Source organism: Nilaparvata lugens, chromosome 14 (assembly GCF_014356525.2).
Source record: "Nilaparvata lugens isolate BPH chromosome 14, ASM1435652v1, whole genome shotgun sequence".
Classification (NCBI taxonomy): domain Eukaryota; kingdom Metazoa; phylum Arthropoda; class Insecta; order Hemiptera; family Delphacidae; genus Nilaparvata; species Nilaparvata lugens.
Genome location: NC_052517.1, coordinates 10,172,679 through 10,189,371, shown reverse-complemented (window position 1 = coordinate 10,189,371; position 16,693 = coordinate 10,172,679). Strand labels below are relative to the sequence as shown.

Below are 16,693 nucleotides of genomic sequence, written 5' to 3'. Positions count from 1 at the left end.
GTTCAATTATGTAAGAGGTTGAGTTTATACTTTTTATTCTTCCAAATGACAATAAGATGATATTATTATGAATGTTTTGATTCTTGAATAATAAACACAAATAATGAAAAGTTTTTTGATCAGCTGTTTTAGCACACTTGAAATTTGGCCAATCTGAATGTCAACGTCAACAATGCTTGTTGTCATTGACTTCGGAAGTTTAGGTTAGAAGTTCTATCCTACTCTGAAAATCGAATTTGAATAATTTATAATATTTATATCTTATCTGTATTTCATTCATTCAAATAAAATGATAGTATTATTTTGCAGAATACTTTATTCAATTCTAGAAGCATAAACTGATTCCGTTCAGAATACTTTATTCATTCTAGAAGCATAAACTGATTCCGTTAAATAAACTATTTGTAAAAACGTTTAGCACAATGGATATTGCCCAAGTAGTTCGAAAATTATCCACCAGGTCTCGTGATAAACGATTAAACGCAGTACGCAGTACGATTAAAAGCAGGTTTGAGGTTAGATTCTATTATACTCTGAAAATTGAATTTGAATAGTTTATAATATCTTATTTGTATTTCATTTATCCAAATAGAATGATAGGATCTTATTGCAAAATACTTTATTCAATTCTAGAAGCATAAACGGATTCCGTTTCATAAACCATTTTGTAAACATGTTCACATCAAATCAGAATCAGCTGACTTCAAGGTTATTTTACAGCCCTAGGGCCGTAAAACTTTTACCGGCCTGGTCAGAAAACAATCATTTTCGGCCTCCATATGACGCACGAAAACGAGCTCATTACATCCAAGTGGGGCGAAAACATATAAACATTTAAACATTGAAACATTAAGAGAAATGCCAAACAGTCGACTTGGATCTTAGACCTCACCGCTCGGTATAATAATTGACTTCTAAATTCTGAAGTCTGATTTTTACGGTAATATTAGCGTTCAAAGGAGACTCCTTTCCCTTTTGTATTATCCTTGAATTATTGTTATTGAAGATATCTTCAATAGAGAAGATCCATAGTGAGGTCCACGTTATAATGGCAGTGGAGAAAGATAGGAAAATAACGTTGCCGATCCTCTGTCTTGTCAATGCATTCTATAGACGGTAGCTGATACAGGTTTATTGATGTAATTTTAACTGTTCATCCTCGATTAGAATAACCAATTATATTTGACTAGTAGTTGAGAGAACAGTAGAACTCGCTACACTCACTAACATCACTACTCACACACTGCCACCTACCTATTCACACACAAACACACATACAAATTGGATTTAGAATATGATGATATATGCAATAGGATCGGTGGAGGACGCTGGAAAATAGGAGTTATTTACACTTTTGAGCTAGGATGCACGCTCGAAGAGATAAAAAATCTGAAACTTGAAATCTGAGACATGGGAAAAATTATTGAATTGTAAAAATACAAAATGTTCAACATGAGATGTATGAAACATGACCACCTTGGAGCGCTGTAAAATGAAAGTCTCTCACACTTTTGAGCTAGAATGCACGGTTAAAGGGATAAAAAACCTGAAACTTGAAAAAATTATCGAATTTTGAATTTTTTTAAATTATGAATATGGGATATATGAAATAAGACCACCTTGGAGTGCTGAAGAATAAAGGTCCTCTACTCTTTTGAGCTCGGAAGCACGGTTGGAAAGATAAAAAATCTTAAACTTTGATTGGGACAAGAAGAAAAAATCCGAATTTCAAAAATTAAAAAAAATTTGAATATTTGATACATAAAATTATACCACTTTGAAGCGCTGAAAAAAATGAGCCCAATTTGATTGTGATCCGATAAAGTATTGAATAGTAAGGTTGATTCTAAGGGTAAAATTTCCGAATAATGGGAATTATTTCGGAATAATTTCCGAATTGAAACGGGGATGAATTTAACAATTTTGAATATATACGTTTCTGCGTCTTGTTTTAAAGTACTTGTATGCCAAATTTTATCCAAATCTGACCATAACTGCGGTACAAACAAACAAACAGACAAACGCCGATTGACTTGAAACATAGAATTCGCTTCGCTCATTCAATTAAGCAAGAAATAATATTCTCAATAATTTCATAATGCATTTTCATAATTGAGATGAAATATTTTGTTGATTAATTATTAATTCTACATTGTTGAAAGACGTTCTGGCAACAGAGCAAAGCGAGATAGAGATAGCGCTATCAGCTTTGTTGAATGATAGACAAGGATAGCAATACCATTGCTAATCAAACACTGCTACTATAACGTGGACCTCACTATAAAAAGAAAAAAAGAAATTACATAATCATAAAATGTTTTATTTCGTCAAAATACAAAATCACTAGAAAATATTTCCAATTAATGATAAAATAATAATTGAATACATTCATAATCATATAGATGGAAAATACATTCTACGGAATAAAACTAAAAAAAAATATTTCTCCAAAATAAAAAATAAAAATCACTAGAAAATATTTACAATTGATAATACAATAATTATTGAAAAATCTATCTTCTTCTATATATATATAAAAGCGAAATGGCACTCACTCACTCACTGACTGACTGACTGACTGACTCACTCACTCACTCACTCACTCACTCGCAGAACTAAAAATCTACCGGACCAAAAACGTTCAAATTCGGTAGGTATGTTCAGTTGGCCCTTTAGAGGCGCACTAAGAAATCTTTTGGCAATATTTTAACGCTAAGGGTGGTTTTTAAGGGTTCAAAGTTCGTCTTTTAGCATGTATATTCTTCTTATTCTCTTTAATCATAATTGAAAAATGTCCATACCATATGTTAATATAGAACTATAATCTAGAGAGAGTACCTCTTCGAAACAGTTCTTAACTGGTAACTAAATTAATAATTTTGTCAGGTTGGCATTAAGTTGAGTTGACTTTGTTATGTTGGCACCAAGTTGAAGATTGAAATGAATTTATCGCGGAAAAATTGATTGGGCACTGCTACTTAAATCAGAGCTATTCCTGGGAATATTATATTACTAGCCGTCAGGCTCGCTTCGCTCGCCATATCCGTTTAGCCAGACGTTTAGTCTGGACCCCCGACTGGATCGTCCTAACATATGATAAGAATGTTCTAATGAAAAATGCAGGCGAGCGAAGCGAGCCTGCTGATCTCATTCTCGGACGATCCCGGGGGCCCAGGGGGCGGAGCCCCCTGGCTAGACGGATATGGCGAGCGAAGCGAGCCTGACGGCTAGTACATACATAATCATATAAATGGAAAATACATTGTACGAAATAAAACACTTTATGCAAATGACCTTGATAACAAGGTTACGTGCACATTACAGGAGTATCATTAAACGGAAACAAGTTCTTTTAAGTAATCAAAAGTAATAAAACCAGAAAAAATTGAGAAAACTAAGCTTTACAATCTAAATCCTATAGAAAACATTTGACGAGAAAAAATGTTGCAAAGTAAAATGTTACGAGGGAAAAATGTTCCAATTGAAAATGTTACAAATCAGAATGTTGCAAAACGAAAAATGTTGCAGGGAAAAATGTTCCAATGGAAAATGTTGCAAAGCGAAAAATGTTGCAGGGAAAAATGTTCCAATGGAAAATGTTACAAATCAAAATGTTGCAAAGCGAAAAATGTTGCTGAGCAGAATGTTCCATAGCAGTTCTTCGTGCATGGGAAAATCAACAGTTGAACCAAGAGAGGGTTTTCCGCTATTTTCCGAGTGTTTACCGGGGTTTTCCAATTAGGGACGGTATCCAATACAGTATCGGTTGATAGCTGGGCTTTAATAGCATTTCAACTTCAGTCTGTTAACAGAATAGTTAGTGAGTTTTTTTTCATTTCCTGATTGGGAATGGGATAAGGTGATAGCCATCTATTCTGCCATGGGAAAATTTGTGATGTGAAATTTTCAGCTTCATTACTACTAGTAGTTCTGTGAACAGTAGACCTCGAGCAGTTATCAACCACAGTCTCCTCTAATACTGTCCTTCAGAGTAAATTCTGTCCTGTCCTGTCGTGTCGGCGAGATATCGGTGTATAAACGACTAATGGCTGTTTGGGTTGTTGTATCGACAATGCTCATAAGTGTGAAATTTTCAGCTTCAATATTACTAGTAGTTCTGTGAACAGTAGACCTCGAGCAGTTATCAACCATAGTCTCTTCTAATACTGTTCATCAGAGTAGATTCTGTCCTGTCCTGTTGTGTCGGCGAGATATCGGTGTATAAACGACTAATGGCTGTTTGGGTTGTTGTATCGACAATGCTTATAATTTGATGTAAACAGCTATGCTGCTATCATCAAAATCATACCGAGTTGAAAGCAGAGAAAAGTCGGGGAAAAATAGTATGCTACTATGAGTTATAAATTGCATGCCTCACTGCATGCAATTAATAGTCCACACAACAGCTGATTTTCTACCAAGCTACATCATAGAGAAAAAATAGCGTAAGTGTTACGAGAGAGGGAGTGTTAGAGAGAGTGAATCAGAGAGAGGGAGAGAGAGATATAAACTCGCATGCGTCATTGCATTCAATTATTAATCCACTCGACAGCTGATTTATGATGAATAATTTTTCAGTCTGATTTTTACTCCAATATTGGCGTATGAAGGAGGCTGCTTTTCCTTTTATATTATCCTTGAAATGCAAAATTTCCAAAAACCTCCTATATACGTCGACGCGCAATTTAAAAAGTGAACATACCTGTCAAATTCCATGAGAATCTATTACTACTTTTCGCCGTAAATGCGTAAGTTATAAACATAAAGAGGAATGCAAAACCGTCAACTTAAATCATAGACCTCACTTCGCTCGGTCAATGATAAAACTTCATATTTGTCAGCTTTTTAGAGTGAATTTGTGTTTAGAAATAAGTTTTCTTTATTTTAAACTTCATAAAATAGAAAGTTAGGAAGCGGAAGTGTAAATTTTTAGTGAGAAAACTTGAAGAACCCGGTATATATAACCTATAAACCTGAGTGTGAATAGGAAATGTCATGATTTCTGATCTTCTCTCTCCACTTCTTTTTTCCTTATCTTCCTCTGCTCTTGTTTACATTCCACAATCAAAATCCTTTTTTGACTTACTATACACTATCATACTCTTTCATGTTTCCTCAATTCCACCATATTCTATCAATTCCTCAGTTATTCTCTATTTTCTCTTTCTCTCCTTCCCCCGATTCTTCATTCTGCCCCTTTACCATTTTCTTCTCCTTCACCACCACCCTCCTGTCCTTCTACCCCTCCTCCTCCTCCTCCTCCTCCTGCTCCTCCTTCTCTCCTCCTTCTCCTCCTTCTCCTCCTTCTCCTTCTTCTCCTTCTTCTCCTCCTCTCCTCCTTCTCCTCCTTCTCCTCCTTCTCCTCCTTCTCCTCCTTCTCCTACTTCTCCTCCTTCTCCTCCTTCTCCTCCTTCTCCTCCTTCTCCTCCTTCTCCTCCTTCCCCTCCATCTCCTCCTCCTCATTCACCTCATTCTCCTCCTTCTTCTCCTCCTCATCCCCCTCATCCTCCTCTTCCTTCTCCTCCTTCTCCTCCTTCTCTTCCTTCTTCTCCTTCTCCTTCTTCTCCTCCTTCTCCTCCTTCTCCTCCTTCTCCTTCTTCTCCTACTTCTCCTCCTTATCACCCTCATCCTCTTCCATCTCCTCCTCTACTCCATCATCTTCTTCCTTCTTCTCCTTCTTCTTCTCTTTCTCCTCTTCCTCTTCTTTCTCCTCTTTCCCCTCCCTCTCCACCCTCTCCTCATTCTACTCCTTCTCCTCCTTGACCTCTTTCTCATCCTCTCCACAATCATTATCTTCCTCCTCCTCCTTCTCCATCTTCATCCCCTTCTCCGAACAAAATCTCTCAACTAACCTTTTTATCCGACCATAGCTCATAGCTTCTCGAACGAGTCCAAATCACTATTCAAAAGAGAGATATTATTCCTTTTTGAAAGTCAGCCCCAACTTTATTAAAACGTCTATTTGTTGACAAAAACTTAACGGTTCACTAGTTCTGAAAAGCATTCATCTGCTTCCTCTATTTCTCCTTCTCCTCTTCTCAATATCCACCACTTCTTCTTTCTGTTATTTTCCTTCTTCTCTTTCTCCTCGTTCCTTTTTTCCCCTCCTTTCTACTCTTATTCTCCTTCTCTGAAAAATATCTTTCTCTCCTTATCTATTTTCTTTCTCTATTCCCTTCTCTCTCTTCTCGTTCTTCTTCTGTTCCTTCTTTTACAATTTCTCTTCTTAATCTCCTCCTTCTTCCTTCCTCTTCCACCTCGTTCTTCTTTTTCTGCTCCTTTCTACTCTTGATTTTCTCCCTCTTCTTTTTTTTCTCCTTCTTCTTCTATTCCCTTTCTGTATTTTCTTCCTCTTCTCGATCTTCATCTCTACCTCCTTCTTTCCCTTCTACTGCTTCTTCCCTATATCTCCTTTTTCTCTCGATCCTCCTCCCCCTTATTCTCCTACTTTTCTTCCTCCTCAGACTCCTCCTTAATCTCATTCTTCTACTCCTCCTTCGTCTCTTTCTCCCCCACCACTTCCATCACCTTGATTATTGATTAATTATTGACTCGAAAGGATTGATATCAGAACAGATCCACCGCGATAACTTTAATAACAGTTATTCACTATAGAAAATAATTGTTACCAGAAAAACCGATTATTCAGTAATTCATATTAACTAAATACCAACAATGACCACGTAACTTGTACAAATGGTCATATATTTGTTTCAAAAACAGTAAAATGAATGTGGAATGCATTGGAGGCGAAGTTCTGTTCCCCTATATTTTTTTTTACCTCAACTTCAAAACTTCATTCACTATAATCTCACTATAATTGATACTATAATGATACCCAATGATTCATGGGAAGTTTACTCACAGTAAGGAGTTTCTCCTATTATATTATGAATGAAAATTGGCAACAGTTATTCCCTATCTTTTTCACCAACTTCATAAACGTGAATGTAACTACGGAGATCCGAGATGAATCCACCTCAACTCAGAACTGAATATTATTACTTCTCACTTTTCCCTCAGCAATTATCATCCGAAAAAAATGTTGAAAAATCTCCAACTATGGCTTAACTACTAGAATACGGTGGAAAAACTGCTCAAGGCGGAGAAAATCTCTCAAATACGAAAAAAAAGAAAGCTCGACATTCTGACTTCTCAGCAAAAATTATAATTATGACTCTTGTTAGCGGAGTACCAGGAAGCGAGCATCTTTCTAACTTCCTCCTTTCCTGATTATCTTCTTCTTCTTCTTCCCCCATCTTCTTCTTCACCCTTCTTCTTCTTCTTCTTCTTCTCCCTCTTCTTCTTCTTCGCCCTCTTCTCCCTCTTCTTCTTCTTCTTCTCTTCTTCTTCTTCTTTTCTTCTTCTTCTCTTCTTCTTCTTCTTCTTTTCTTCTTCTTCTCTTCTTCTTCTTCTTCTTCTTCTCTTCTTCTTCTTCTCTTCTTCTTCTTCTTCTTCTTCTTCTTCTTCTTCTTCTTCTTCTTCTTCTTCTTCTTCTTCTCCACAGTCTTCTACTTTCTCTTCATTTCGTGTTTCTTCTTCTTCTTCTTCTCCTCTCTTTCAGCTTCCTCATTACTCAGCTATAATTTCTGCTCTTCATAAACGTCGTTTTACCTTCGTTCTCCACCTCTCATCTTTCACTCTATCATTCCTCTTCCTCCCTTCTTCTACTACGAGGTCGAATTATCAAAATTTGGGAATGGAATAGTTTTGGGCCAAGCCTGTTGTTCCTTCCCAATCATATTTATATGATTTGTTATTGTATCCACGTATAAATAAATAAATAAATAAATAGATGAATAACATAACATATTTACAAGTAATATATTATATTCTTGCAACTATTTATTTATGGTTCATGAGTTTTTTTTCATGAATTCACTTTTACTTCATCATAAAACTCTCACTTATTATCTTTTCATAAACAGTTTGTTGCCAAAACAGTCACCTTGGCAATCGTGCTCCCATGATTAGTATCCATGTAAGGCTAGCCAACATCAACATTGTTATGCATCAACATAAATTGGCGGAGCTTTAAACAAATCAATTTTTCATTTTTTAGAAAGAATATTGCATGGGATGCGAAATATTGATTGAGTACTTAATTATGTAGATTACAATATATACGGGCTTATACACTTATATACAATAGCTTACAATAAAGCAAAGTTTTGGATAAATTCACATGATATAAACTAAGAAAATAATCATTGAACTGTATAAGATATGAAAAACGCAATTAGGAATAACTATAGATAATATTGTCATGTATCCACATAAATTGGCGGAGCTTTGGACATATCAATGTCCATTCTTCGGGAAAAATATTAAAAATATCCACCCCACTAGCTCCCTACCAAAAATCGAGAGAGAGAGAGAGAGTGAGTGAAAGGGTAAGAAGAAGGGTATAGCTTGTCGATCAGCATCGAAAAAACTGAACTCTTGGAAGATGAAAAATTTCCAGGTGTTATTTAAGGTGGACAGCTTTGAGTCTGTAAGGGCTTTCTCACCTACACTCTCAATCTCAAATTCTCTCTCATACCCTCTTTTCTCTCACTCCCTTTATCACTTACTTACTCTCTCTCACTCTCTCATCATCTCTCTCTGTTCTTCACCTGTTAATTGGTGGGGTAGCACTCACTTAGCACGCTCTAATAAGTCAATATGGACCGCTGTAAATGAACTCCATGAGATAGAAGCGAGTTAGTGGAAAAAGAAGGAGAGAAAGGAATAAACGAAGGAAAGGTAGAAGGAGAAAGAATAAGGGAGAAAAGGAATAAGATGTAGAAAGAATGAGGGTGAGAAGGAAGGAGATATGGCGGCGGATAAAAATGAGGATGATGAGGACAAAGGGGAAGAATGATTATGAAAAAAGGAAAGTAGAAGAAAGAGAAGCAGAAAAGAATAAAGAAGGAGGAGAAAGAGGAGAAGTAGTTGGGGGAGGATATCAGTGATGAAGAAAATATGAGAAGGATGAGAATGAAAAGGTGTAACGGGTTGATGAAGGAACAAAATAAAGGGAAACACGAGTAATAATGATGAATAAAAGGTGGAGTAGGAGAAGAGGAAGAAGAAGGAGAAGAAGAAGAAGTGGAGGGAGGAGAAAAAGAAGAAGAGGGAGAAGGAGGAGAAAGAGGAGAAGAATAAGAAGAAGAAGAGGGAGAAGGAGGAGAAAGAAAAAAAAGAAGAAGAAAAGGGGGAAGAGGATGGAGAAGAAGAGAAAGATGATGAAGAGGAAGAAGAAGTGGAAGAAGGAGAAGAAGGAGAAGTGGAGGGAGGAGAAGAAGAAGATGAAGAAGAAGAAGAAGAAGTGGAAGAAGGAGAAGAAGGAGAAGTGGAGGGAAGAGAAGAAGAAGATGAAGAAGAAGAAGAAGTGGAAGAAGGAGAAGTGGAGGGAGGAAAAGAAGGAGATGAAGAAGAAGAGGAAGAGGAAGAAGAAGAAGAAGAAGGAATAAAAGAAGAAGAAGTAGAAGGGGAGGAGCGAAAATAACTGAGAAAGAATAAGGAAGAAAAGGAAGAAGTGGCAGTGGATTGAGATGAGAATGATGAGGAGGTGGAGGAGAAAGAAGCGAAAAAGGAGGAAGAGGAGAAAAAAGTGTTGGAGGAGGAGGGGGAGAGAGAGAAGGTGAAGAGTAAGAGATACTGGAGGATGATAAGTGATGAAGAAGAAGGAGTAGGATAAGGAGGAGAGAGAGGTAGATGAGAAGATGGAAGAGGTTGATGATGGGGAGGAGGTAGAGAAGGTGAGCATGGATGATGAGGAGAGGAAGAAGAAAGAAGAGAATGAGGAGGATGATTTGGTGGAGAAGAAGGAGAAGGAGAAGGAGGATAGGGAGGAAAGGGAGAGGTGGCAGCGGATTGAGATGAGAATTATAAGGAGGTGACGGAGAAGCAGGAGGATGGAGAGAAGGAGGAGAAGGGCATGGTGGATAAGGAGAAGAAGAAGGAGAAGAAAGAGGACAAGGAGAAGGACGAGGAGGACGAATATTGGAGACGAAAGACGAAGAATATTGATAAAGAGGAGACGTAGGAAAAGAAGAAGAAAAAAGAGAAGAGGAGCAAGAAGTCGTGGGAGCATATGAGAAGAAGGGTAAGGAAAAGAACAATGAGAAGAAGGAGGAGAGGGAGAAGAATAAGAAGAAGAAGAAGAAGAAGAAGAAGAAGGGGAAGAATGAAGGTGAGAAGGAGCAGAAGACAATGTTAATTAGATCAGTGAGGCCTTCTCTCTCCTTCTGTTCCTCATTAGTGAAATCGAATATCTTGAGTGCTTGCGATAATTTCTGCCCTTTTTTCTAAGAGAAGAATAGAAAACAGGTCATACATTAAAATATGAGGGAGGCTGTTGTTATAGTGAGGTCCACGTTATAATGACAGTATTTGATCAACTTTGCTTTTGCTATCCTTGTCTATTATTCGACAAAGCCGGTGGTACTATCCTTTTATACTAGGTCCACAACGATATTTTCGTTCACCTAGGTCCACCTAGTAGGTCCACAACGATGCCAATTATGTTTTTTACAGTGTGGAAATATAATTAATAAATGCAGAGAATCGGCATCGCTATTCTTATATCTTTATCCACTGCCATTATAACGTGGACCCCACTATAGGAAAACCTTATAGCTTCACAGGGGGATTCACTTCAGGGTAACCGTCCACTAGAACCGTATTCAACCGATCCGTTCGGCCGTTGGATCGGACGAATCTGCCAGCCGTTAATTCGGCCGAACACGGTCGTCCATTGGAAAAATTCACGTCAGTTACCTCTTCATAGTGAATCATTTTATAGAATCAACAGTTGCCAACAGTTTGCAGTTTGGATAATCACATTCTCTCGTATTTCGAGCTTATTTTTAATTTTAGGTGAAATAGTTACAGGACATTAATTGTAGAGATTCTCATGCTCAATCTATTCCACTTAGAATTTTTTGTTTGAATTGTATCTGAAGCCTGATAATTGAGAATCTAAAATCAAACTTTGCATAGATGGGCGGAGCTCCTGAAATTTTTGCAGATATGGGACTTATGGCAGTTGATAGAGCTTATTGATGACTATTTCAGGTATAGCTTTAATCAAAATCGTTGGAGCTGTTTTCGATAAAATCGCGATAAGCCCTGTTTTTGACAACATTTTCGCCATTTAGTCGCCATCTTGAATCACATTTGATCGAAATTGTTCGTGTCGGATCTTCATATTGAAAGGACCTTACGTTCCAAATTTTAAGTCATTACGTTAATTGGGAGATGAGATATCGTGTACACAGACGCACATACACTCATACACACACACACACACACACACACACACACACACACACACACACACACACACACACACACACACACACACACACACACACATACAGACCAAAACCCAAAAACAAATTTTTTGGACTCAGGGGAGCTTGAAACGTATAGAAATTCAGAAATTGGGGTACCTTAATTTTTTCGGAAAGCAATACTTCCCTTACCTATGGTAATAGGCAGAGAAATAAGTAGATACAAACAAGACTGTGAAACAAATTTCAGGTTAGGAACACTAGTTGTTGTCTAAGCCCGACTAGTCAGTTCGGCCGGATAGAGCCGGAAAATCCCATTCAATTCGGATCGGAAAATTGATCGGCCGTGCACGGCCGTTCACGGCAGTATGAACCTCTTGCAATGGACGAGAATCTATTCCTCTCTTTGTTGGGGGATCGTTTGGACGAGTTCGGTAGTTTTCGGCCGATGCTAGTTCGGACGAAATCGGTTCTAGTGGACGGCCTATCTTAACTTATCGGCATTGAAAAAGGTCATGGGAAGTTACAGTAGATCAAATTTATTGTATACTTTTCCACTGGTTCAAATTGGAATTGAGATTTGGAGTTTTCTTCAAGAATATGAAATATTTTCTCCAAATTTATGAAGAAATCTGGGAATTTCCTTACGAATATCATCAATACTTCTCATTTAACTGGAGCTTTTAATTCAGAGTAAATTTCACTGTAAGAAATTTAACTAATTTTTCTGTAGATATACATAACCAAGGTGGATAACACAAGACTATAGTGAGGTCCACGTTTTAGTGACAGTATTTCGACTAACATTTGTGTTGCTATCCTTGTCTATCATTCGACAACGCAGATAGCGCTATCCTTTTCTACCTCCGCAACGATGCCAAATCGGTTTTTATCAATGTAGAAATGTAAGAATATTGTATTAATTCAATGTAGAATTAATTAAGGCAGAGAGGCGGCAAAGCTGTACTTCCATCTTTATCCACTGCCATTAAATCGTGGACCACACTATAGTGAGATGATCTATGTTTTAGGTCATCAACTGAAAACTTTGATTTTGTTCTCAATTTTTAAAAAATCTTGTCTCAAAATAGAACTTTCGAGAATTCTTACTTTTGGAAGAGTTTTACAACGTTGGCTAAAAGGTTTAAGCAATTATAGGAGGGAAGATTAGCGCAAACACGAAAATCTCGTGGTTCAAAGGGTGAATTGATTCAAAAATTGCAAAGATTTTCCCTAACTTTTCCTACATCATACCAGAGAAAACTTCTACGAAAATTGTTTTATTATAAAATATGATCTTACGCTTTCAACATCCTATCTAATCCTATTATATTAAGCGAGCAATTTCTGTATATCTATTTATCGGTTTTTCGTAAAGTGTGAAGTTTTTAGCTTAAAAATTTCTAGTTTCATTCAAGATTTAGACTTTTTGAATAATAATTATTAAGTTACTGTTTCAGATTTTTCGATTCTAGACTCTAATAGTATCTATTTGATTCAAAATTTGCTCGTTTATCTGAGTATTGAAGAGCGTAAATTGTATTTTAAAAAGTGAGAGTGACATAATCAACTTTTTGATTTGGACAGTATATAGTATAAATTGGAAATGGGACAGTTTTGGGCATGAGCCTGTTGTGCCTTTCCTCATGTTAAGTATGTGTACACAATGTGATAAATAAATAAATAAATAAATCTATTCTGATTCTTTTATATCTGGTTATTTATATATTGTTATATGGTTATTTATTTTCGACGGATCAAGAAAACGGCTTTAACGATTTTCACGTAATTTGGAACATAATAGGTTTATGATGTAAAAATTCGATTGCTCTAGGTCTCATCCTTGGGAAAACTCGCTGAACGACATTAAAAGGATCATTCATCCTTGGCTGAAACAGCTGAGACTTTCGTCGTCTGTGGATAGTAAAAAGTTAGGGAGTGATTCTGTGGAAAATCAAAATATCGCATCCCCGAAATTCATAACCAGACACATAACCAGTTGTAAAATATAATATAAACACTATCATTGTGTTCTGTTTATCAGTAGATAAGAATGACGGGCGAAGCTTGGCGCCCCGATATTCTCTATCAACAGAGAATATTAATTATTTTTGTTTCAAAAGCATATGCCTACTTCCCAAGAAACTTGAGTACTCATCATCCTTCTGTCAAAGAATAGTTATTTGTGCAACTAGTGCGCAAAGTGACAGTTTGCTGTACCGAAAGAAACGTTTACGCCCGAGCCGTAGGCGAGGGCGGAATGGTTTCTTGAGTGCAGCAGAGGAACTTTGCGCACGTATTTCACATTAAGTTTTTCCTACAGTACCATGAATATGAAAAGTGGGTAATTATGGGTAAAATTGCCTGAAATGCATCAAATGTTTTTCTGTGTAATTTTATTATTGATAAAAACCTTAATCCTAAAATCCTAAAGTCCTCGTTGTCCTTGGTTATAATATATAATGAATAATAATTAGCGCGTTGTGCTTGGTTGCACCTCTGCTCACTATAGCAGCCACAGCAGTCACTGTTACCAACTTCATTTTGATTTTGCTGCACTGTTGCTCCATATAACCTACTAAGTATTTTGCGTTGCCATGTTGCAAATCTGGAGTGCAGAAAAATTTTTCCCGCACTAGAGCGGAAAAGTGATTCTTTGCGTTCTGTAATCAGTGCAGCAATGGCCACTTTTCAACGTAACTGTAGGAAAAATAAATTTCTTTTGAGAGAGGGTATTGGCTGTGATTGATACAGAATATTGAATCCGTTCTCAAATCAAGTTTATTTATAATTATTGTTAATCCAATTTTTTTTTTGTTTATTTTGCAGGTCTTTATCTGTACATGCTGGTGGTGGAGACATTCTCAAGCAAAAACATCAAACTCAGAGCTTACATATTTATTGGATGGGGTAAGTAATAGCATAGAGAAACAATAGCGTAAGTGGATATCCCATGGTTATAAATTGGACCCTTGCGAAGCACGGATTACCTGCTAGTTATAAAATAATGTAAATGGATAAAAAAGAAAGAATAGGCTTATACTTGTAGGGGATAGGAAATTCTCGAATGACGCATCATCACGTCTCAACTACTCAACTGATTAACTTGAATTTTCTCATATAGATTCTTAAATTACCGAGGATGATTATAGGCCTCTTTTGAATCCTTCAAGATTTCTCTGGACAAGTTCTTGGTTTGCCAAGTTTGAAATAGACCTATGGGGAGCACGGGTTACCTGATAGTTAAAAATATATCGAGCTACTACTGTACACCTGATATGAAGGGAAGAATAGGCTTATACACTAGGCTTAATAGTAAAACCATTGAGAAACAATATCGTAAGTAGATATCCCATGGTATAGGGCGTTTATGTCGCAACTTTTACTGTTATCTCAAGCCGATAACTGTTGTTTTCTACTGTTTTGTATATCAACAATATATACTGGCTTATACACTTATATACAACAGCTTACAATACAGCAAAATTTTAGATGAATTCACATAATATAGACTAAGAAAATAATTATTGAACTATGTATGATATGAAAAAAGCAATTTGTGATAACTGTAGATAATATTGTTATGCATCTACATAAATTGGCGGAGCTTTGGACATATCAATGTCCATTCTTCGGAAAGAATATTCGAAATATCCTTCCCACTAACTCTCCACCAAGAGAGAGTGATGGAGGGAGTGAGTGGGAGAGAAAGAGGGAGTGAGAGGGAGATAGAGAGTGAATGAGAAAGAGAGGGATTTTTTTTAATTTTCCCTAGAATTTAAAGATTGATTTACTGATGATAATACAAATCTTTGTATTTTTATTTACGGAGACAAAGAAATGGAAGAGTTGAGATTGATTGATTGAGTACTTTATTTATGTAGATTACAATATATACTGGCTTATACACTTATATACAATAGCTTACAATACAGCAAAATTATAGATGAATTTTCATAATATAGACTAAGAAAATAATTATTGAACTGTATATGATATGAAAAAGCAATTTGTAATATGATAAATATAGATAATAATTATATTGTTATGTATCTACATAAATTGGAGGAGCTTTGGACATATCAATGTCCATTCTTCGGAAAGAATATTAGAAATATCCTCCTCACCAACTCTCTACCAAAAATAAGAGAGAGAGGTTGAGAATGAGAGGGGGTTTGATAGAGGGTTTGAGAGTGGGAGAAAGAGAGAGAGGGATACAGAGGAAGAGAGAGATAGAGAGAAATTGATTGATTAATTATTTGCCTTTATCAGGGCGAAGTTAGGACTCCTCGTCCTCTCGACGAGGAGAGAGAGAGAAGTGTGGTCGTGAGAGAATGGAGTAAACTTGAAGGATTTATAATAAGCTGAGGCTTACCTTCAGTTCCATAGTTATTGATTCTAAGACAGCTAAATTGATGTTGTACCTTAAACTGTTATGAATGGGCTGGATACAAGATCTCATATTGTGTGAGAGGATCAATGGAAGGGGCGATGGAAAAGAAGGATGAAGGGGAGGAGGTGGTTGTGGAAGAGGAGGTGGTGAAAGAGGATAAGGTGGCGGAGGAGAATCAGAATGTGGAGGAGGAGGAGGAGGAGGAGGATGAGGAGAAGGAGTAGATAATGTTCGGTCAGGTGTTCTGTTTGAATCTCCTCAAGGAATCGATTTACCAAACTCCATCTGATATTATCGTTTATCGATCATTCTTTTTCCATCATCTCATAACTAACTATAACTCGTGCAGAAGTATCATTTTTTGCCTTGTAAATGATGAGAGTCGATATATCAAAGTCAATCTTAGGCTTGGTTTCACCAGGAACTAAACTTGTTGTTAGAGGGAGCATAAACTCCAATTAGCCTTTAACTGACAAAATCAAGTTGCACCACACGACGTTATACATACTGTGCAAACGGCCCTAAATCTTAGTCAATATCATTGTCCAACTTACTGTTTCTGTATAATGGTTCGAAGAATATGTGTTGAGAATATCAAATTCATTTGAGTATAGAGAAAAGATAGCAGAAGAAGATTTCATTCAACAAGGATAAACAGATGATAATACAGTATCAGAGCAGAGAATCGACTACACTGTTCTCCCATCTTTCTCCACTGTCATTATCACGTGGACCTTACTGTATTCACAAATAATAGTGATATTTATGATTTCATATACTGTGCATACTAATGGATTAAGAGTTGTTGACCCATTATAGTAAGAGCTTCCTTTCAATAATATATGCTTGGTGGGAGTTTCCAGCCAATAATATTATCATTGGGGGTGATGTATTGATACAAGGTCATAAGGTCATGAGGGAGGGTCACCTCACTATGGGTGGAAGAGAGATAGAGGGTGTGTGAGAGAGAGAGAGATGTAGTGATCGAAAAATAAATTATATTGATTGAGAGAACAGATGA

General features: G+C 36.7%; 1 protein-coding gene across 1 annotated transcript in view; it reads left to right on the top strand.

Annotated features, from left to right (window-relative positions):
* LOC111050624 (diuretic hormone receptor-like) overlaps positions 1-16,693 on the top strand; it is a 139,026-nt gene that overhangs the window by 56,280 nt on the left and 66,053 nt on the right. Inside the window, exon 5 of the mRNA XM_039441168.1 lies at positions 14,109-14,189. Coding sequence (XP_039297102.1) covers positions 14,109-14,189 — 81 coding nt within the window. The remainder of the gene's footprint in view (positions 1-14,108; positions 14,190-16,693) is intronic.